The following is a 20,656-nucleotide window of genomic DNA, read 5'->3' on the forward strand; positions in this document are numbered from 1 at the left end:
TGAGCTTCTAAATGGTTGCCCCCCATGCAAATGTCTAAAGACACACTGGATGTCTAAATACCTGTTGCAGCTCAAAGAGCTGTATGTAATATGGTTGATGGAGATAAAGAATAATTCATATCATCCTAAGGTTCACACCTAGTGTCTGATCCTAGTCACCAGCTTTGTATAACTGCTTGGGGACTGAATGCCACTCCAGAAGGAAATAGGTTTCTTGTACATTTTACAATGTACAGGATATGTTTACCCCCATACAGATGTCTTATATATCCTAGTTGTTTCAAATGGCACTAGGCATTAGGCAACTGAGTCCTGTCCTAGGTCTACACTGGCCATCATAGGAACTTCAGCTGCTGTAGATACCTACTTACGTCTTAATTCAGATGTCTTAATCCCAAGCAGAGACCTGCCTCAAATGAGCTATATGTTATCTAATGACATATCAAGAGAAATCAGAGGAACTTCTTTTGAGTTCCTCCAAGAGTTCTGAAGGTGATATACTATTTTCATCATTCTAAATTAAGTTTTCACCCTTCCTTAATAACATGATTCCCAATCCATCTGGCTGCCATGTTTCATCTTTGACTCTAAACTCTTCCTCACTGAAAAACTCAAATACAGATAAATACATAGGAAAGAGGAAGTAATGTTACCGGTTGTAGCAGATCATTTCAATCCAGAATATACCCTCAGCAACTGATACCTTGCATATCAATAATTTTCCAGGTATATGAAAGGCAACATGTAACACATGGGTATTTAGTCAGCATCAGTCCAATGAAGAGGATTCTAATTCCTGTTTCAGAGTATCTCTTCGGAGCAACTGGCATGATTTCTATTGTTCTGCCCAAGCTACACACTAGAAGCAATTCAGATAAACTGAATTCTTGCATCCTGTTTTCCCTTAACTCCTCTCTAAACAGAGCATTCACAGTGATCCATACCTTGACTGACTTTACAGTTTGATCTCAGATCTCTTTTATTACCATGGACCTGCCTGATGGTCACTGCGCTGTGTGGCCAACCCTGATTACCATCACTGGACCAAATCCTGACCCTGACTCACTGACCTGTACTCCCAGCTGTAACCTTGAACGTCCCTTATCACCACCAACTTGCCCGATGATCTGGACTCTTGCTTGAAGCCAGCTACCATCTCTAGGCCTCCCCTGCTTGCCTCACTTAGCTACTGAGGGACTGGGCCCTGGCTGTGCCCTGCCAGCCCACTTACCACCATCAGCACCCCTTCTGTAGGGAGCTGCTGGTCCTCACTGCTCCCTGACACCTGATCAGACAGAAATTTCTTATTATAGGGTTCACTGCAATATCTGATCCTTTCTCCCTGACATCCAGTTCAGCTACAAACTCCTTTGAGCATTTCTTTACCCCAAGTCATACATGATGGGAGTAAAATGCAGCCTATTTCTCCCTCTCTTTGCCACTTTCTACCCGTTGTACCTAAAAAGAAAGTGTAGCAGTTCTTAACGGCTAACACTGTAAGTAGAAGCTTTATTGATGGAGGCCAGCAATATCACATGCTCCAGATTAGAGCAGCAGCAGTCATAAGCTATGTCTGAAAGTTACTGGTTTGTACATTAACCCTTTCTGATCCTGCTACACTATCTCCGTACCCAGTGGAGGCTACAGCTATCAGATGCTGTGAGAGTCATCCCACAGAATAACGTCTTTCTCAAGCAACAAGCAAGGGTTTGACAAAAAAAAATACATCAAAATCCAACTAACAGTAACAGAGCTCTGTCTGATATGCAAATACAACTACATTCATAATAGAGAAAACTGAGGCACGATATGTAATTGTACCAAATCATTTACTGCACAGAGAATCACCAGAGGGCACTAAGTGTGCTAACCAGTTTCACAGTAGTGGATCTCCCAGGTCTTGGAAAAATGTAACAAGATGTGAAATAAGCAAATGAAATAAGCAACTCCTTTAGATATGAAAGCACTTTTCTTTCAGGCCAAACATAAACCAGCACATTTTCCAAAAGAGCTAGAGAGTTAATAAATCAATATAATCTCTGTCTGCAGGAGTTAACAGAGGGAATAAGAGAAGAAATTCATCACTTCTCAGACTATTTTCCTTTGTACTAGGTCAGAAGAGGTCAACGCTCACATACTTTGTGTGAAACACCTGCTGAATATTGTTTTCTATGATTTGGAGTTTACCCTTTCACTTACAGTGGATGTGCTTAGCCACTCAGAGATGCAAACAAAACCTGCAGCTCCCTCCAACATACAATTTGCCTTGTATAACCAATTCAAGTGAATTCAGCTTGAACTATGAATACACATACACTGAAAGCCTGGCTTTTCCCATTTTGTTTAATTGAAAGGGTAGTTATATATTTGAATACTGTTTGGAGGTTCCTACATTCATTTCTATCTTAAAAGCACAAGAGTAAGCTCTAATAATTTATTAATACATTTTTAAGTACATGAAAGGATGAAAGTTGTTTTCTGTTGTACCTTTCATATCACATCAAAGACTAAATTGACATTCACTCTTGGACTACTCACTTTCCCCTTTTGTGAGTAAGCACTGAGCTCAGAAGAAAGAAACGGGCTTAAAGATTCCTCATTGTTATTTTTTCATATTGTGCATTTGGAATGCATTCTGAAACTACCACTCTTAGTCAAACAAATTACACGGGTTACCATATTGATCTTGCAGCAGTATTACCCTGTATTTCTTTATGACCTTCTCAGTTATTCATAAACTAGATTTTCTTCTTGATCTCTCCACTATTTGAAGAGAACACAGAATGTAACAGTATTTCTTCCAAGACTGAAGAGCTACACAGAACTACTACACTGAGCACATTTTTCCCAGCAGCAGCACATAAACTCATTAATTGCCAGCCTATATTCTTTAGCTTCAGTTCTGATTAAGTCCTTGCTTTGTAACTGTTCGTATACTGCTATCAACTTCCAAAACTGTACAAAGTGCGAGTACAGTGAAATGACAGAACACAACTTAACTGGTGGTTTTATTTCATGTACACAGTAAAGGCTATGCTGGACAGAAAAAGAATAGAAGCTGTATTTCTCACTTCACACAATGATAAAGAGTGAAATCTATTAAGACCATGTATTCAAAATGTAAACATTCATGAAGACACATAAGATCATTATTACCTAAAATACAATTACCTGTATTATTTCAAGCATTAGAAATAAATATGTAGAGGAAATATAGGCTGAAAATATCAATATTCTAGATTATTAATTTACACGTTTTATTGGTTTTGAATCTTATTGTTCTTCAAATATTTTGATATCTCAATTTAAACAAAGCTAGTGAAAGTATACTGGAAAATACATATAAAAATGATTATGATGTGAAGACAGCTACAGACCCCCAGAAGACTTTCCCTTTAGTAAGCACAGGTAACAAATATAAACACTTGAACTGCATAAAGTTACTAATTTTAAATTGTGATCATCAATATCATGACAGTTCATGCTACTTTCTAAGGATACTGCCAAGGATAACAACTTACGTCAGTAGAGAGTCACACAAACATTTCTGGTGGTCATGACTTAAAATTTGCCAAATGCAAGCTCCAGTGGATCAGAAAAATCCACAGGCAGATGCAGGCTACTGATACTGCTGTTCTGACAGACCTGTAGAAAGGAAGTCTCAAGAACTGGTGACTGAATGTCTGAGAGAAGGAGCAGGTAGTTCTAAGAGCAACTGCAAACCATATCCAATTCTCTGCCACAATGTTGGATGCTCTGAAAAAACGTAGTAGCGTTACAGGACAAATACTCAGAACTCAAGAATAAAATCAAGCCCGATGACTGTTCACAATCTTTGAAAACAAATAAATCCCTTATTTAATATTCATGACTGTATTTTACATAAAATCATTCACAACCTGACAGAATGGACCAAATCTGTCAGATTAGTCTCCTGGATGAGTTTGAACTTTCTGAATTGTCACTGATGACTTGCAATTTTCTAAAAAACATTTGTTGCTGTTTTCAACAAATGTAAAGCATGTGGAATCGCAGAGGTTTGAGTACAAGTGTCAATTACAGCTAACAGTACATGCAACCTAAAAGCAGACAGATGTGCTGTAGTCACAGATAATTTTGGATGACTTGCAAAATAATGATGAAGAGAATGTTTGACTAGAGTCAGGTGGTAGCAGAGGCACAGACAACCACAGTTAGATTTGTGTTACAATGGAATCATTAATAATAAATGGTACTAGAGGCCTCTGTTGTTTGTAAGAGGCAAACACAGCCAGTCACTTCAGCAAAAATTAAAAATGTATTTTCAGGACATGGTGTATGCATTACCTTTTGCTATTTCCCTAAATGCTTCCCTTGGCTAACAAGCAGCATTTCTCCATTAACCAAGTTGATTTGCAGCCAACTTACTTTCATCCATATCCTTATCTTGGTCAAAGCCTGGAAAAGCAATTATACTCTGCCATCTGGGCTGGATGAAAAGGATACAGAGAACTGAGATCAACAGCATACTGATGACACTGGAGCCAAAACCTCCCACACTTTCCTTTGCTATTATTTATGGTAATAGTATTATGGTGTGTATGGTGTTTTACAGGCAAGACTGAAGACAAAATTCCAGAAGGCATAGAGAGTGGTGTTTTTCCACATACATTGAAAAAGCAGAGGCATGATCATCCTTACAAGACCAACATGTGAAAGTAATTTGCGCTTTATAATGCTTTGGGATATCAATGGGGGGAAAAACGAATACATTGACAAGCCAGCCCATCTACCCTATCAGATAAGTCTCTAAATACCTCATTGTCAGTGAAAGTGAGTTATGCATAGATCTTGAAGAATGCAAGTTCTTAAGTTGGAAGTAAATCAACTATTCTCAATTATTATTGTCATCAAAATCACCTTCTGTGTCCAAAGGCAGGGCCTAAAAGATCAAGGAAATCTTTAATTCAAGTACAGCTGGCCCAGCACTATGTTTTCCATAGCGCTCTTCCCAAAAGACACTTATAAAAATGACAGTAGTTTAATGGTTATTTATTTAGCCACTGTTGGCAACTCATCCTTCAGGAGAATTTAAAATTTATAAAGCTCTTTAGAAAAATAACATCTGCAAAGTGTTACCATAATAATTTCCCAATAGTAGGAAAGAAATTATGGTATCTTGAATGCTACACTATTCTTGATGTTATAAAAATGTTCCATTTTCACAATGCAATCAGTCAAATGTAAGCATATTTAAAGAATATAATTTTCTGCACATTTAAATGATAATAATTAAAGCTAATGAAAATTTTCCTTCTACAAAATTTAGAAAAAAGACAAACATAATGCCTTATTTTTAAAATAAACATTTTAACAACATTATCAGCTTTCATGAGCCTATTAAAAAATACAAACATATAATGATATGTCACAGCTTCTCAAATGGTTGAATTTCCAATTTATTACATTAAATGCTAATGTAATAAGATTTTAACATGTTCTAATCATGCAAACCAGAAAACAGTGGAGTGGGAAAAGCAGAAGAAAATGGACTGTTACTGGAGAAATTATGGAAAAAGCAAAACTTAAATGGGATCATATCACTTCAGACAATTCGAGAAGGCACATGGAAAACAAGGAGGTGACTGGAGACAGTCAACATGGCTTCACTAAGGGCAAATCATGCCTGACAAATTTGGTGGCCTTCTATAATGGGGTAACAGCACTGGTGGATAAGGGAAGAGCAAATGACATCATCTACCTGGACTTGTGCAAAGCATTTTATAGTGTCCCACACGACATCCTTGTCTCTAAATTGGAGAGACATGGATTTGACGGATCTACCACTCAGTGGATAAGGAATTGGTTGGATGGTCGCACTCACAGAGCTGCGGTCAACAGCTTCATGTCCAAGTGGAGACCAGTGATGAATGGCATTCCTTAGGGATCACTACTGGGACCGGTACTGTTTAACATCTGTGTCAGTGACATGGTCAGTAGGATGAAGTGCAGCCTCAGCAAGTTTGCCGATGTCACCAAGCTGTGTGGTGGAGTTGATATGCTGGAGGGAAGGGCTGCCATCCAGAGGGACCTTGACAGGCTGGAGAGGTGGGCCTGTGCAAACCTTATGAAAATCAACAAGGCCAAGTGCATGGGCCTTGGGCACATCGGTTGAAGCGAACCCAAGCACAAACAAAGGATGGGTGTAGAATGGATTGAGAACAGCCCTGAATAGAAGGACTTGGGGGTGTTGGTTGACAAGGAGCTCAACATGACCCAGCAATGTGCATTAACAACCCAGAAAGTCAACTGTGTCCTGGGCTGCATCAAAAAAACCATGACCAGCAGGTCAAGGAAGGCGATTCTCCTCTCCCTCTGCAGAGGTGCCACCAGCATCCAGCTCTGAGGCCCTCAACATAAGAAGGACATGGACCTGTTGGAGCAAGTTCAACAGAGGGCCACAAAGATGATCAGCAGGCTGGAGAACCTTTCCTATGGAGACAGGCTGAGAGAGCTGAGGTTGTTCAGCCTGGAGAAGAGAAAGCTCTGAGGAGACCTTATAGCAGCCTTCCAGTACCTAAAAGCAGCCTACAGGAAAGCTGGAGAGGGACTTTTTACAATGTCTTGTAATGGCTTGAAACTGAAAGAGGGTAGATTTAAATTAGATATAAGGAAGAAATTCTTCACCATGAAGTATTGTTCTAAACTCTGATGACAGGTAATTATACTTGAGGACTAAATGGCAATCTAGCCATACCACTCACTAAGCTCAAAATGTCCTGGTATATTCTTAATGGCAGGATTGAATTGGACTTTAAAACACCTGAACTTAGGTGTCTACACATTTATGTCTACAGGTGTGCTAGGTATCCCAGTACATTCAATTTATATATTCACACACAATGTCTTAAGATTCCCTAAACACCCGTGCCTTTTTTGGCAGCTGGAGGCAAGGCAGGATATTATAGGGCACCTTAAAGAGCTTCAGCAATGAAAGATGGTCAGCTGAATCAAGCCATTTCACAGCATGGTCAGCAATGTCCAAAAGCAGCTGAGTACTGAGGGCACAAATCAGACAGCTAATTACAGACACCTAGTGCCTTTGAGATGCATCCCACTTGACTTCCAGATATCATGCCAGAGGGCACAGGTCTCCCATAAATTCTTTTTGATATCTACCAACCCTGTAAGCCATCTCAGCTACCTCAGGGCGCCTTACATGGCACAAGATAATTGTGCTTAGGTAATTGATTCAAATTCTAATTATAAAAAAAAGAGCAAGGAGACAAGAGACAATTCTCCATCTCTAGTTGATTCCTCTCTGTATAGCCAACAGCCAGCTGGCTTAGGAGCTTAACTTTCTGTCTTCTTCATACTATTCAGGCAAAAGTGAGACAAGGCAGGGCCAAGGAACTTGTCTATCCTCTCCTCTTTCCCCAATAAATTCTTCATGTAAGCTGTTTCGCTTTATATGAAGCCAACATATAGTTTGATTCAAATTATGTTTCCATGCTTTTAAAAATTCAGCTGTGATCAGCTGTAGATTCTGTTAAATCTTTCTCCTAATCCCAGTGTTCCACATGATATACCTTCATCACTTACCTTGCTCTCCCATTTCTCACATACTAACACCTATATTTAATCTCATCTTAAGTACTCGCATTAAAAGTAAACCCTAAAGCCACATACAGTTCCTTTCCAGATGCTGCTGTTGAATTATTTCCCTATGGGTTTCACCTAACATTCCACCAACGTCCTCTGGCGCTTCAGTCCACACATCTTTTGCAGTCAAAGCCTTTAAACTTTTTTTTTCCAAGAAACTCATAAACTAACACTTCTATTCCCATACAAAACAGCTAACATCTGTGGACAAAAAAAACAGCCAAACAAAGAAGAAATGTCTACCCAGCACAGTTTTCTAACCAAGGTACCTTTTAGCAGTTTTTGCATGCAATAAATCTGGTTTTGGTTGTGTTTTCTGCTGTTGTTGTTTTTTACCATAAGAGCTGTTGAGAATCACTCTCACAAATACATTTAATCCAAATAACAAATTCAAATTTAATATAGCTGGAGTAACTTGCATTCCTTTACACCAAGCTATAAATTAAATCTCCATTTAACAAAGGAATTATCAAAAACTAATCAGCTACAATATTCTGAGAGTTAGTATAATTTCCTTCTTATAACCTGAAGCATCTTTTTCATCTTTTTCAACATTAAAATTTTCCCCAAATTATTATCAAAATCTGTGTCATCAATTATTATGTCTAACCCAGTAAAAGTCTGAAGTATCACGAGCTGATTGCTTCCAACTCTAATATTTTAAGATTGAAAAGCAACCCTTAAAACTATCCCCAAAAGCATCTTCCTGAAATGTAAATCCTGTGTTTATCAGTCTTCTGATTACTTTGGAGTAAGAGATTGTTTCAAAGACCGGAGAGTCAAAAAAATAAAGTCTCTATCTGATTCATAATCTCATATCTAATAAACTATTATTCATTACAATTGATGTCACTATCAACATATCACAAAATAAAAACACTTTTACTTCCACTGCACTACTTAGTTTTACTGTGTGTGCACCATTTTGACACTTCTGCCCCAAAAGGTCTGTACAAGTGCACATTAATACAGCAGTAATTAAATATTTCTCTTTTGCTGAAAAGCAAAAATGCTGAATTAATTTTACTGGTATTTAGCACAGTATGAAAGCCTGATTTTGATCATGGAGTTACAGGTCTCATATTACATTCTTTTATCTCAGAAATTCCAGACCAGCCAATAAAGCAACTTCTCTCAGTTTCAATATCCTGATGAGTTTTTCTATGTGACAGAAGACGGATGGATTAGATAGCCAAGAGATCCTTTTCTTATAAATTTGTGTTTGATGGCTTTTTATTCCCATTCTTAAAATTAACATTTTTCTGTTCAGTTTTTCTGAGGTTCAGTTAATTGATGAGCCTTACTGACCGCATAGTACTCCATTACACTATATGTCAAGGTCGGCATATGCATTACGATGTGCATTGGCACACATTGTAAGGTGGTACACATTCCTCAGCAAATTCACAATACCACACACCATATTTAATACACATATCTCTTTCATACTTCATCTATTTTTTTAAATATATGTTTGGGGGAAAAGAAGAATGCTGAAGAAAATATTTCACCTGAGTTAAATGAATGAAAGAGCTAAACAATAGAAAAGAGTTCAACACAGCCTGAAGTACTAAATAACTACTTTTCTAAAGTCCCCCACAGTTTCTTTAAACATAACTCCTTCCACATTTGACACATCAAAGGATCTCAATAACCTTCAATTCCTAACATTTCAGAGAATCATTACCTTGGTTAAACGCCTCAAATATTTATGTTGTGAAAGAGCACAGCGTGACAAGGGCTCATTTCAGCTTTATCTCTGGACTGTACTGGTGCTGAACCAGTTTCCCATTGTATGATATTCACATAGAAACTGAAATTCAAGCACACACTTTCACAAACACGTGAATCTTCCAACTCAGGTGCTGCAAGAACTGGAGATACCTTTTTGCTCTGAAACATCAGGAGGTCCTGTCATTAAAACTGAGAGAAAATAGGTGTAACTTCATCCTAGGTACCCAGCATTTCACCTTTAAGCCAAGTCTAAGTGAAAAAAAAAAAAAAAACTTGCTAACCAAGCCACTTTACATATGACTGTTACTATTAGTCACTTCATCAGACAGTTCAAAGATACAAAATTTGATTAATTAGGAGCAGTAAATGTTTGCTCTATGAAAACTTCCATGCCTGACTAACTCACAAGTCTTACAGTTGTCTTATAAGGCACTTGTGAGATTTCCTTACCCAAACTAGAAACTAGAGTATCCACAAATTGTAAATAAAATACTTATTAAAACCTGAGACAAAGAATATTGCCATTTATTTCAGTAGGAATTAAATTTGGATCTAGTTAATCTTAGACAAGTCACTTATCTTCGCTCTCAGCCAAGGCAATGAGCAAATTAATTAAGAAGAATGACTGCAAGATGTACGAATTTTAAAATGATGATTTGACACATGGGGTGTCTGAAATTAATCTTTTTCCTTGAGCTGGCAAGACAGGAAATGAACATCACTGTGCCCATATGTAGTCTTTGAAGGAGGTGGAGGTGGGACAAGTCAAAAATGGGATCTCATCAAAAAACAGATGTTGGGTCTGAGTAGAAATTTCCTGTGCGTTTGTTTAATTCCCAAATTTGCAGAGTGAGATCTGTAAAATCCTTTACAACATTTCCATCTGTATTATAAGTTCTAGACCCACATAATAATCCCAATATAACATAAATCTGCATCAACTAAAAAACTCTTGTTATCTTTCCACTATTCACAATCCAACGGCATGAAAGAACCTAAAGTCAGTGACTCCATTTAGGTCAAACTTACACTTTATTAACTTCTAAAACACTGTTTAGCACCGTTACCCAAACAAGTACTTAGCCTATTCAGACTTCTTCAACATTTGGTCCACCAGTGTTCTTAGCTCTTAGTCTGCCAGCATAAAGACTACTTGGTTGAAAAAACCAGCATGAGTCTACTGACTGGATCTTCTAAAGGGGAAACTCCTCTTGACTTCAAAGAAGATTTTTGAAAGAGTTCAGCATTGAACTCTCTCACTTTGGTTAAATTTGGTGGGAGTGTACTTTTGTGTTTTATTTACTAACATTCAGTGTCAGCATGTATAAAATGTCATTTATCATTTCCAAAGTCATCAAGAAAAGATACAGCATGCTGATATGAACTTAATAGTTTATAATTTAATTCTGAATTACAGTTAAAGGAATACTTTCTACTTCATTCTTCTATTTATTTTATCTTTGGAATAACTTTGTAGCTTTACATCTTATGAACATTAAGAAAATAAATGCTGCTTGTGAATATGCAACAGAACAAAAAAAGTCCCATTCCTACGGTGTATTCACCAAGAAAAAGATCTACTGTGTTCTGTATTGACAAGGCCTCTATGTGTAGAATAATATGAAGGGCTAGAAATCAGGAACTTCAAAGTCTCTTAGCGATAAATTACTTAGTCTTAAATTACATGAAAGACAACATAAAATCTAAATACCTTGGAAGCTCAGGATGAAAACACAGAATGAGGTAAGAACGGCAGGTAAAGGAGGGAGACACAAAAAAAAGGATATCAGACCTTGGCCCTATGCAATTAATAAACTTTCTCTATATTGATTTTAATAATTATCTTTAAATAATGTAATCCTTTTAAAAAGTCAAGAAACAAGAACTCTGCAATATAAACTTGAGGACCTCTATCTTCTTTTTTCTCTATTAAAAACATTTTTTTTAAGCCATTTTCAGCAGATTAAAAAAAAACCCTGAATGTACAGTACGATGCTGACACATCTGTGGGACAAGATGTCATCCAAAGGGACCTGGACAAGCTTGACAAATGGACCCATGCAAACCTCATGAGGTTCAACAAGGCCAAATGCAAGGTCCTGCACATGATCAGGGTAATCTCCAGTATCAATACAGGCTGGAGGATGAAGGGACTGAGAGCAGCCCCATGGAGAAGGACTTGAGGGTACTGGTAGATTAAAGATTGGACATGAGCCTACAAGGTGCACTTGCAGCCCAGAAGGCAAATCATATCCTGGGCTACATCAAAAGAAGCGTGTCCAACAGGTTGAGGGAGGTGATTCTGCCCCTCTGATCTGCTCTGGTGAGACCCCACCTGCAGTTCTGCATCCAGCTCTGGAACCCTCAGTACAGGAAAGCCATGGACTTGTTGGACAGGGTACAGAGGAGGCCACCAAGATGATCAGAGGGCTGGGACACCTCTCCTGTGAGGACAGGCTGAGGGAGCTGGGGTTGTTCAGTCTGGAGAAGAGAAGGGTCTAGGGAGACCTTATTGCGGCCTTTCAGTACTTAAAAAGGGCCTATAAGAAAGATGAGGGCAAACTCTCAAGCAGGGCCTGTTGCGATATGACATGGGGTAATGGTTTTAAACTAAAGGAGGGGAGATTCAGGCCAGACACGAAGAAAAAATTTTTTACAATGAAGATGGTAAAACACTGACACAGGTTGCCCAGAGAGGTGGTAGATGCCCCATCCCTGGAAGCATTCAAGGCCAGGCTAGACAGGGCTCTAAGCAACCTGATCTAGTTGAAGATGTCCCTGCTCATGGCAGGGGAACTGGACTAGATGAGCTTTGAAGGTCCCTTCAGACTCAAACTATTCTATGATTCTATGTATTTCTTGAATATTGTAGCTGTCATAATAAACACATTTGCTATACTGTTGATAGCAAATTTTTATAGTACTTCTTAAAATAAATAAATAAAATAAAAAATGAAAATAACCTAAATCATTATTTAAGGAGATCCTGCAAACATGAATTTGTTCCTGGAATATATAATTACATGGAGATGAAAAGAACATAAAATATAGGAGTTTTCAAATCAGTTGCTCCGAGGTGTAGCTAAAAAATTATTATAAAACAGACATGCCTTCTCCTCCCAGGTAGCATAACACCATATACCTCATTTTTTATGCTGTAATTTGAAACAAGAATCAACCATCAAATATAAGAAGTGGTTAAGACGAATACACATAATTGTCATATCAACTGTGGCTTTTCCTGTTATTCTGGAGTTACGTTAAAAATACATTTGAGATTCTCCTAGCGTATGTTTAAATCATTATATTATATTGCAAAGTCTAAACTAGCAAATTAAAACTGCAAAAGTAAGACACTTGTGTAGATCTCTTGATCCCAGGGTGTGAGACAGTGAGTAGATGAGAGGATCTTATGTTTTAGGTCTGGATATTTAGGTATGTAGCATATAAAACATTGCAGCCTAGGCACTGAAACAGAAGTTAGCTGTCTAAATCAGAGGATTCAAGATTTTTTTCATTATTATACATATTTAGCATGTAGAATTTGTGTTCCTCTCCAGTTATAAAACTGACAATTATGCACGCTGTGCTTTCCAATGATAATATACTCAACAACTGTTAATAATTCTGGATATTGCATCCCACGTGACAGCCTAAATCTGTGACAGAAATCCTACAAGATAACATAGCACACATTAGCATCATTTAGATAGATTTATGCCTCCTAGGATCACAGCCAGAGTCAGCAAAGCAAGAGACTAGAGTTTTATTTTTGCTTTGTTTGTGGTAGATGTAGGCAGCCCTCACCAAACCATGTAACTCTTAATATACTCCTAAGATACTATACCTCTTAGTGCACCTAACTAGTGGTACATTAAAACACAACAGTCTAAAACAACGATGCTTATTACTTAGCTATGTTTAGCCATTGTTGTCTTGTAGAGTAGGATGCACTGATTTGAAGTGGCAGAAGATGAATATTCACACTGAAGCTGAGGCTCTGACCTTAATTAATTCTATTTTTCAAAAGTATTGTAAGCCAGACAATGAAATTAAATACGTATTTAAAATTTTCTCTATTTTACATCACTTAAATAGCTGGTCCTCTATTTCTTGTTACATAAACTTTAAAATCTCTTAAGAATCCAATCTATTTCACTACTATGGAAACCACATCAGAGAATCCTTTTTCTATACCTAAATCATATAGGTTATTCATCCTCATTATTTTGATTAGAAAGGTGTTCAGGAATGTCACCACTTGATACCTAGCTTTTAAATTTCTACTCTGTATTTAATACATAGAGTACTTATTTATGTGTGGTAACATATTCCTTTATTTTAAGCAGTTCTTTCCTTTTCTTCTCTCCCTGCCAGTCCATACCAATTTCTTGAACATGACTAGCCAAAATTGAACAAGCTTCAGATACAGTCTTTTGCAATGGCACTACATTTCCCTGTTTGACTGGAAATACTTGATCTGATATATTTGAGGACTTGATTCTTTTAACAGCTGTACTGTATTGGCAGCTCATAGTCCTCCTATGATTTGTGAGTATTCCAAGGTTCTTCTCTTTTTCTATTGCTTCTAACTGATAATGTCACAGTTTCGAGTTTGGGTTATTAGTCTCAAGGTACCTAATCATTCCATATCCTTGAATTTCATCCCAGTCTACTACACCACTTCTTTAGCCATTCAGCTCTTCCCTGCTCTGTCCTTAGCATATCCCTGATGCATTAACACTCCCTTTTAACTTACATGAAAACAGAGCATTAAGTCTGTAGGATGAGACCAACATCAGTTGCTCTCAGACCATTTCACCCTCCAGCCAGAAGGTTCCTGCTAAGCTAGAGGACAGTCATCAGCAGTAGATGAACAACCAGCCTCCCTCGCTGTTGCTCTGCCTGAGCTTTTTACAAAACAGAACATAAAGTACATTACAAACTCCAGTCAAGTGCTATGAGTCACCATCAGCTGCAAACTTGATCACTGCAGAAATCTCCCTAACACTGCAACATCTACTGCCATCTCCTTTCCAGGTAGATCCTATTATGTTTCTGATATAAATACATGTCCTTAGCAATTTCTCATGTAGCTAGAGCTCCTATTTAATAAAATTCATCAGACCTTTAATATTAAACTCATCAGACCTGTTAATAAAAACAGTATACACTGAGGTAATGCTAAGAGAATGAATCAGAATGAGGATCCACAAAATCACAGAATGTTAGGGATTGGAAGGGACCTCGAAAGATCACCTCGTCCAATCCCCCTGCCAGAGCAGGAACATCCCCTTGTATGAAACATATAAGACAGTACTTCTGAAGCAAACAAAATTAAGAAATTAAGAAAATGGAATAAAATGAAGATACTGCAACAGTAATGCAGAGTCCCATTGACTACTCAGGTGTTCAATAGTTTTTTTACATAATATAGACTAGTCTAAATAAGAGTGAAGCAGATATTAGTAAATCCTACTACGAGATTGCAGAAAATTATTTTTACTTTCTGTCTAGCCATTAGCACAATTACTTTTTGCTTTTTACCTCTCCTTTTCAATAAATTTGCTCCTCAAGCAACCTTATGTTATAAATTCAAATGTAGTTGTAAACATGCTACAAAATTGTTGGCTAAATGAAAGAGGAAAATTAAGGGGAAATAAAGACTACCACATCCCACTACTCACTTAAGGACCTATTATTTTGCCTCTAATACAGCTTCAAGTGGTTAAACCTGGACCTTTACAAATAAATCAGCACAGCATATAATCAAATTTTTATATATTTGGGACTATTGTACACAAAATTGAATTGTTTTAGTTTTACAAGAGCCTCAGTAGCAACACTCTAATAACACCTACCTCTTACTGTGTGTTTAAAGAAGAATACTGAAAAACTCCTGAAAAGATTTCAGCAAGAAAATCAACATCTTATTTTCCTCAGCCATGAAAGCACTAAATTATTTCTGGAAAACTGTTCCTTCACCTTAAACCCCTTCCCCCTACTTTATTTCTCGGTGTACCCAAATAAATGTGATTACTGTGGTGCTCCCATAACTGACTTGCATACCTTAGTCAAAACAAACAAACAAAAACCACTTTTAATAATCAAGCTAGTATTGTTTCTTGGTCCCAGGAAGAGGAATATGTTTTACCTTGAACAGGATTCCTACAGAATGCACTCAAGCATAAGGAAAACCTTTATGGGTTGTTTAAGTATCCACATCAGAATAATGGAAATCTGAAGAGATTCGTGTAAGTAAAGGAAATTATTAAAAAAATCTCATAAAAACCACAGTGAGCCAGTGCAGAAACAAATGTTAAAACAATAACAGTGACCAATTCTGGACTTATTCGTGTCAATGGGCTCAGTAGACTATGCAGCTTACAATCACATCAGTGTGCAGAGGGAGGATAAGCAGCAAATTCTCATGTTTGCTGTTTACTGAGGAAGACATCTTTCTGTATTCTTGGAGGAAGAAAAGTGCTGATGAAAATGAATGAAGAGTACTGCAAAAATGAAGCAAAAGTTACAGGCATTCATTACAATAAGGAAACCCTTATATTTTGATCTATGATTTCCTGGCAATATATTATAGTATTTGACTTCACACCATTACTGTTGCAAAAGCCCTTGAACCTTGCAGATGCCTTGTCTGACAGTGGGCAGGGACTGACACAATCAAGTGGAATATCAAGGTATTTCAAAGGAATTTTTGAAAAATATTCACATCTTTTGAAAGAAAATGACACACCAAAATGTAGCAAGAGCACATGGAGAGGATTATAGTGCTTTGCTTCATGGCTAATACATAAAAGTCCTTTTATTCTAATTCATTTATTTTTACAGTAAGAAAATATTTTTCCACTTTTAAGCAAACAACTATTTTCTTTCCCAAAATTCAGTGTTGGATAGACCCTATTCTCAGGAAATTGTGATAGCTGGAAGTTGTATAGAGCTCACCTATACAAAGCTCTGTGCTCTCAACAGTATTACTTTGGGTATTCCATATATGTAGGTTTTGAAATATCAAGCTCAGATCATCTGAAGCAAAATTAAAATGCTGCCAGCTCTCATGGCACTCAGAACATTGTATTTTTCACAATCTGCCCAGCCCTGAAGCTACAGTGCTACCTAATAATTAAATTTCACTTTCAGATGGTGAAAAAAAATGGACGATGTACCCCTGGCATATCTGAAAGATGTAGAAAACAGAAGAAAGGTGCAATGAACAAAAAGTACATTTTTTTAAGACATTATTTTTAAATCAGTTTCGTTCTAGGCTTAGCTCATGTTTTTTAATTGTTGAAGCACCAATTGATTCCTGAAGTTTGACTTGGAATGAATGTCAGTTGAGACACAATATGGCCTAACAATAAGCGTGTGCTTATAGTAAAGGTAATGTCATGCTCAGAATTATCTTCTTCTTTATTTCACATTGACATCTTCCTCCAATGTCCTTCCAGATGTATGCAGCCTCTCCCTAAAAGGTAGACTTCACTTTCCTTCAATTATTTCCTTCCAAAGCCAGGATTAGCCCAGTCATGGCCTACGGTCTTCATCTGGCCACCTGCCCACCTACCTCCTCATCTAAGGTCCTCTCCAACTCCCCACTATCTCCAGCCACTCTCCAGACCTGTTGGTAGCTGGCAGACGGGAGGGTGAGCAACCACCCTCCCTCCTCCCTTCATGAGGATGTCACTGGCAGTGGGAGCACCCCAGGCCTGACGCGAGCACAGCTGCTCCCGAGGAGCTGAGGGCTCTCCTTCCGCACCCTCAGGGCTCTAACGACCTTCCACCCGACAGCGGATGGGCTCACCACACTCCACCCTGAGAAACACAAACTCTGGGGTGCAAGTGCCTCGCCAAAATATGTGTCACCCTACAATGTTATGACTTTTCACATAGAGGATTATAAGAGGTGAGGGAGACATAGATGAGTGGATTTCTTTATCACTGCCTCGTCCCTGCTCCAGCGGCACTGGAGATGCACACCTGTGTGCTCTACCAGTCAGAGAGTTTATTAATAGAACTAGCCGCCTTCTCAGATACTGCCCACGAAAGACCAAGCGGTGTGTGGGGATGAGAAAGCCCGTTACCCTCGGCGGCGGGCCGGGCGCAGGCAGGGGGCAGCAGGGAGGCGGGGGAAGTGCGTGAGGGGCGGGGGGCGGCGGGGGGCGGCGGCGGGGTCTCCCAGGCCCGACGGGCCCAGGCCTCCCCCTGGCGGCGGCCGCGCCTCGCAGGCCCGGGGCCATCCCAACCCTTCACCCCCGCCCGGCGATACCTGCCCGGGGTGCGGAGCCGCAGGCGGCGGCACGGCCGGGTCCCCGATCCACAGCTGCTCCTTGAGGAGGTGCTGGTAGCTGAGGCAGTGCTTCAGCGCCGACGGCACCGTGCCCATGGCGCGGCGGCGGGGAGCTCTCCCGGCAGCCAGCCGCAAGGTCGCCGCAGCCTCCCGGCCCGCGGGCCCCGCGCCCGCCGCAGCCACTGGCTGCAGCCCGGCCCCGAGCAGCGCCTGCGATTGGCGGAGCTGCGGAGCCCGGCGTGCCGGCATCCCACATCCCCGCCCGCGGCGGCTGCGGCAACCGCCGACACAGCGCGGCGGGCCGTCAAGCGCCTCCAACCGCCGCCGCTCCTTACGTCCCGCTCCTCACCTTCCTGGGGGCTGAGGGCTCCCGCAGAGGAGCCCCGGCAGTGGCTGCCCACTGTGGTGCGGGCTTGGCCGGCGCCACCGCAGCCCGTCACCGCGGGCAGCGGGAGAGACCCCTGAGGAGTCTCGGGGATCCGGCGGGCCCGCAGCTCGGGGTGGGGACACAAGCATGGGGCGGCCAGCTCTCCAGCCCTCCTGACAGTCACGCACCCGGAGGAGATGGGGCCCAGCATGGGCTTTCAATGCTTTCGGCAGGAGGCTTGAGGGAGAGGAGTGAGGAGAAGGGACGGGGCTGCTTGGAGACCAAGCCCGCTTGCCCTGTCAGGGATCCCGGGCCTGTGCAAACGGTGTGGAACAAAGCCCATCCTGCTGACTCGGCCGTTCAGGTGGCAGCAGATCTTTGACAGGAGGCTTTAAGTGCACACTTGCATTTATGCTTTTCATTTGGGTAGCAGAAACTTAGAACACACCAAATGGAATACTTTTCAGGTTTTAACAGCTCTCTCAGAAGCAACAGGTTATATTTTGTCATCTCCTTCAGCATACAGTGTGTCAGCCAACTTTCCAAACTACTTTTCCAAATTGCTCTCAAGTATGCATTGGAAATTGTTTCTGGCTCATTGCTTTTCCGGGGTATCAGTGATTTTTTTGTTAAATTCACTAACCTTTCCCTTGGTCATTTTCTGCAAAAGAATTATCAGGTTTACAGCCAAGTCTCTGTTTCAGTCATTCACTGATAGACATGATACTCTTGAAACACCATCTTTTTCTTTTGCTGTTTTGCATTTCAAGCTTGCTCTTCCATGCATCCAAACCCCTCCATGTTTCTGAGTGCCATTGTAACCAAAACTGGATGCTGATTGAATGGTTGGCAAATTTTTGTTTTTCAGGGATGACAGTTTTTCAGAAATAAAGTATTTAAAATACAATTTAAAAATGTATTTTTAAATATCGCTAGTGGGCATCTCTGGAATTTCAATCTGGCCACAGAAAGGTGCAAGAGGGTTTCTCTGCTGACTGCGATCTGAGGCAGTTAGTGTCTTTTCTTCCAGTAAAATATTTGTGAATTCAAAAGTCTTAGATTTTTCACAGCTCAAAATTCTGCTAAGTTTCCATTAAATTTTGACTTTGAGTATTTGCTTTGGTCTTGTAACCTGTATAGCTAGAGGCGAAAAGTACAAAGGCTGGCCATAAAATTTAGCCTTTTTCTTTTGCCTCCCAGTGAGAGACAGTTAATCTATGATGTGGTACATGTGAAGAGAAAAGCACTTTATTGAGGTAAATAATTTTGTTTGGCACTCATCATAGTGAGTTTGAAATAGGCTGAAAAATTCAACAGTGTGGAAGTTAGAGTATTCCTGTGTATAAAGTATACTTCTCCTAACTACCTGACCTGTTCTCAAGTTGCTCCAATACCAAAGTCAAACTTCATATTCCCTTTAGTCATCTTTCTCACAAATACCTCCAAAAATAGGTTCATTGTAACACTCTCTAGGTACCTTAGACATCAAACTGCTACTTTCTCCGCATTCAACCCCTCCTAACAGCATTGCTTCTTTGTCTGTCACTGTTCTTATAACTATAAAGGATTCTGCCAGAATTGAATGCCATTTTTGCAGGGTTTGAAGCTTCAGCATGTTCATCCAGCCCTAGTCCACTGTGACCATTTTCTGACACAAACCTGCTTTAAGACTCAGAGTGCCACTGAATATGCTGAAAAGGTGCATCTCTATGTGAAACTCCAGTGTCGTTGGGCAGAGAAGGAAAATACATCATTATAAAGTAATCCCAAATAAACTGGATTCTTTTGTAACATTTTCTCATTGTGTTTTCTTTTGTACCTCTCATTCTCCCTGAAATCAGAATTTGTTTTACACCCTTGCCAGTTTAGCACTGAATTTATCAAGCAGTGCTTATATTAACAATTCCAATATGTGCAGTTGTTTCAAAATCAAGAGACATATAAATAAAACACAGTAAGCTGAAACTCTCATGTTTCTTGGGAGAAAGATGTGATATCTACCAAAAAAGCACGATGTGTCAAAAGTCTTAGAACTAAACCAAACTGTTATTCCTAAACAAGAGTTCATGTAGGCACAGTGTGACAGCTGCGGCGAGAAGAGCGTGTCTCAGGCAGGTGTAACCATGCTGATACTGCTCCTCGCTTGCAGGTGCTACAAAACTTCACCCCCCTTTGTGAGTTAATGTGGAGGTAGATATGGTACAATATGCGGTTTAACCTTGTCTGCTTTCTGTGGTAGTACCAGTATATTTGCTGATAGAAACGTTTGCAAAATGATGTAAAGAATAATGGAGACTTCTGGCAGATCTTTCTGTAACAGCACATGGGCCTCTTGTGGTCTGGACCTTTATATGCCCTGTGCTGTTCCTTATTTTGATTCTGCATATTTTTTTTTTCAACGATGGCATTTTGGAACAACTTCAGTTTACTAGAACACATGGAAGGACTCAGATGTGTTTAGTGCTGTATCAGGATAGTGAATAGATATTGCACATGACTGGCTTTTGGCTTTCCATCTGTCTCTTAAAACTACTTATTGTTCTCATACTCCTCTGAATTTATCATTGTCATTGGCTCACACTGCATTCTGGTCAAAGGTTTTAAAATGT

The 20,656-nt window shown here is 39.7% G+C and overlaps 1 protein-coding gene and 1 long non-coding RNA gene across 5 annotated transcripts in view; one reads left to right on the plus strand and one right to left on the minus strand.

Moving 5' to 3' along the window:
• The window catches only part of HMGCLL1 (3-hydroxy-3-methylglutaryl-CoA lyase like 1), a 136,805-nt gene that overhangs the window by 69,114 nt on the left and 47,035 nt on the right, over positions 1-20,656 (minus strand). Inside the window, exon 1 of one of the 4 annotated variants that reach the window (XM_065056126.1) lies at positions 18,030-18,196. The exons of 1 other annotated variant lie outside the window; for it this stretch is intronic. Coding sequence is in view for 2 of the 3 variants with exons in the window: in XM_065056124.1 (XP_064912196.1) it covers positions 17,660-17,929 (270 nt within the window). In the remaining variant the exon portion in view is untranslated. Of the gene's footprint in view, positions 1-17,659; positions 17,994-18,029; positions 18,197-20,656 lie in introns of those variants that run through there. 2 more of the 4 variants (XM_065056124.1, XM_065056123.1) reach the window with 2 other exon arrangements.
• LOC135578982 (uncharacterized) overlaps positions 1-20,656 on the plus strand; it is an 82,921-nt gene that overhangs the window by 24,794 nt on the left and 37,471 nt on the right. The gene's annotated exons all lie outside the window — the stretch shown is intronic.

The sequence above is a fragment of the Columba livia genome, chromosome 3, assembly GCF_036013475.1.
Source record: "Columba livia isolate bColLiv1 breed racing homer chromosome 3, bColLiv1.pat.W.v2, whole genome shotgun sequence".
Taxonomy (NCBI): Eukaryota; Metazoa; Chordata; class Aves; order Columbiformes; family Columbidae; genus Columba; species Columba livia.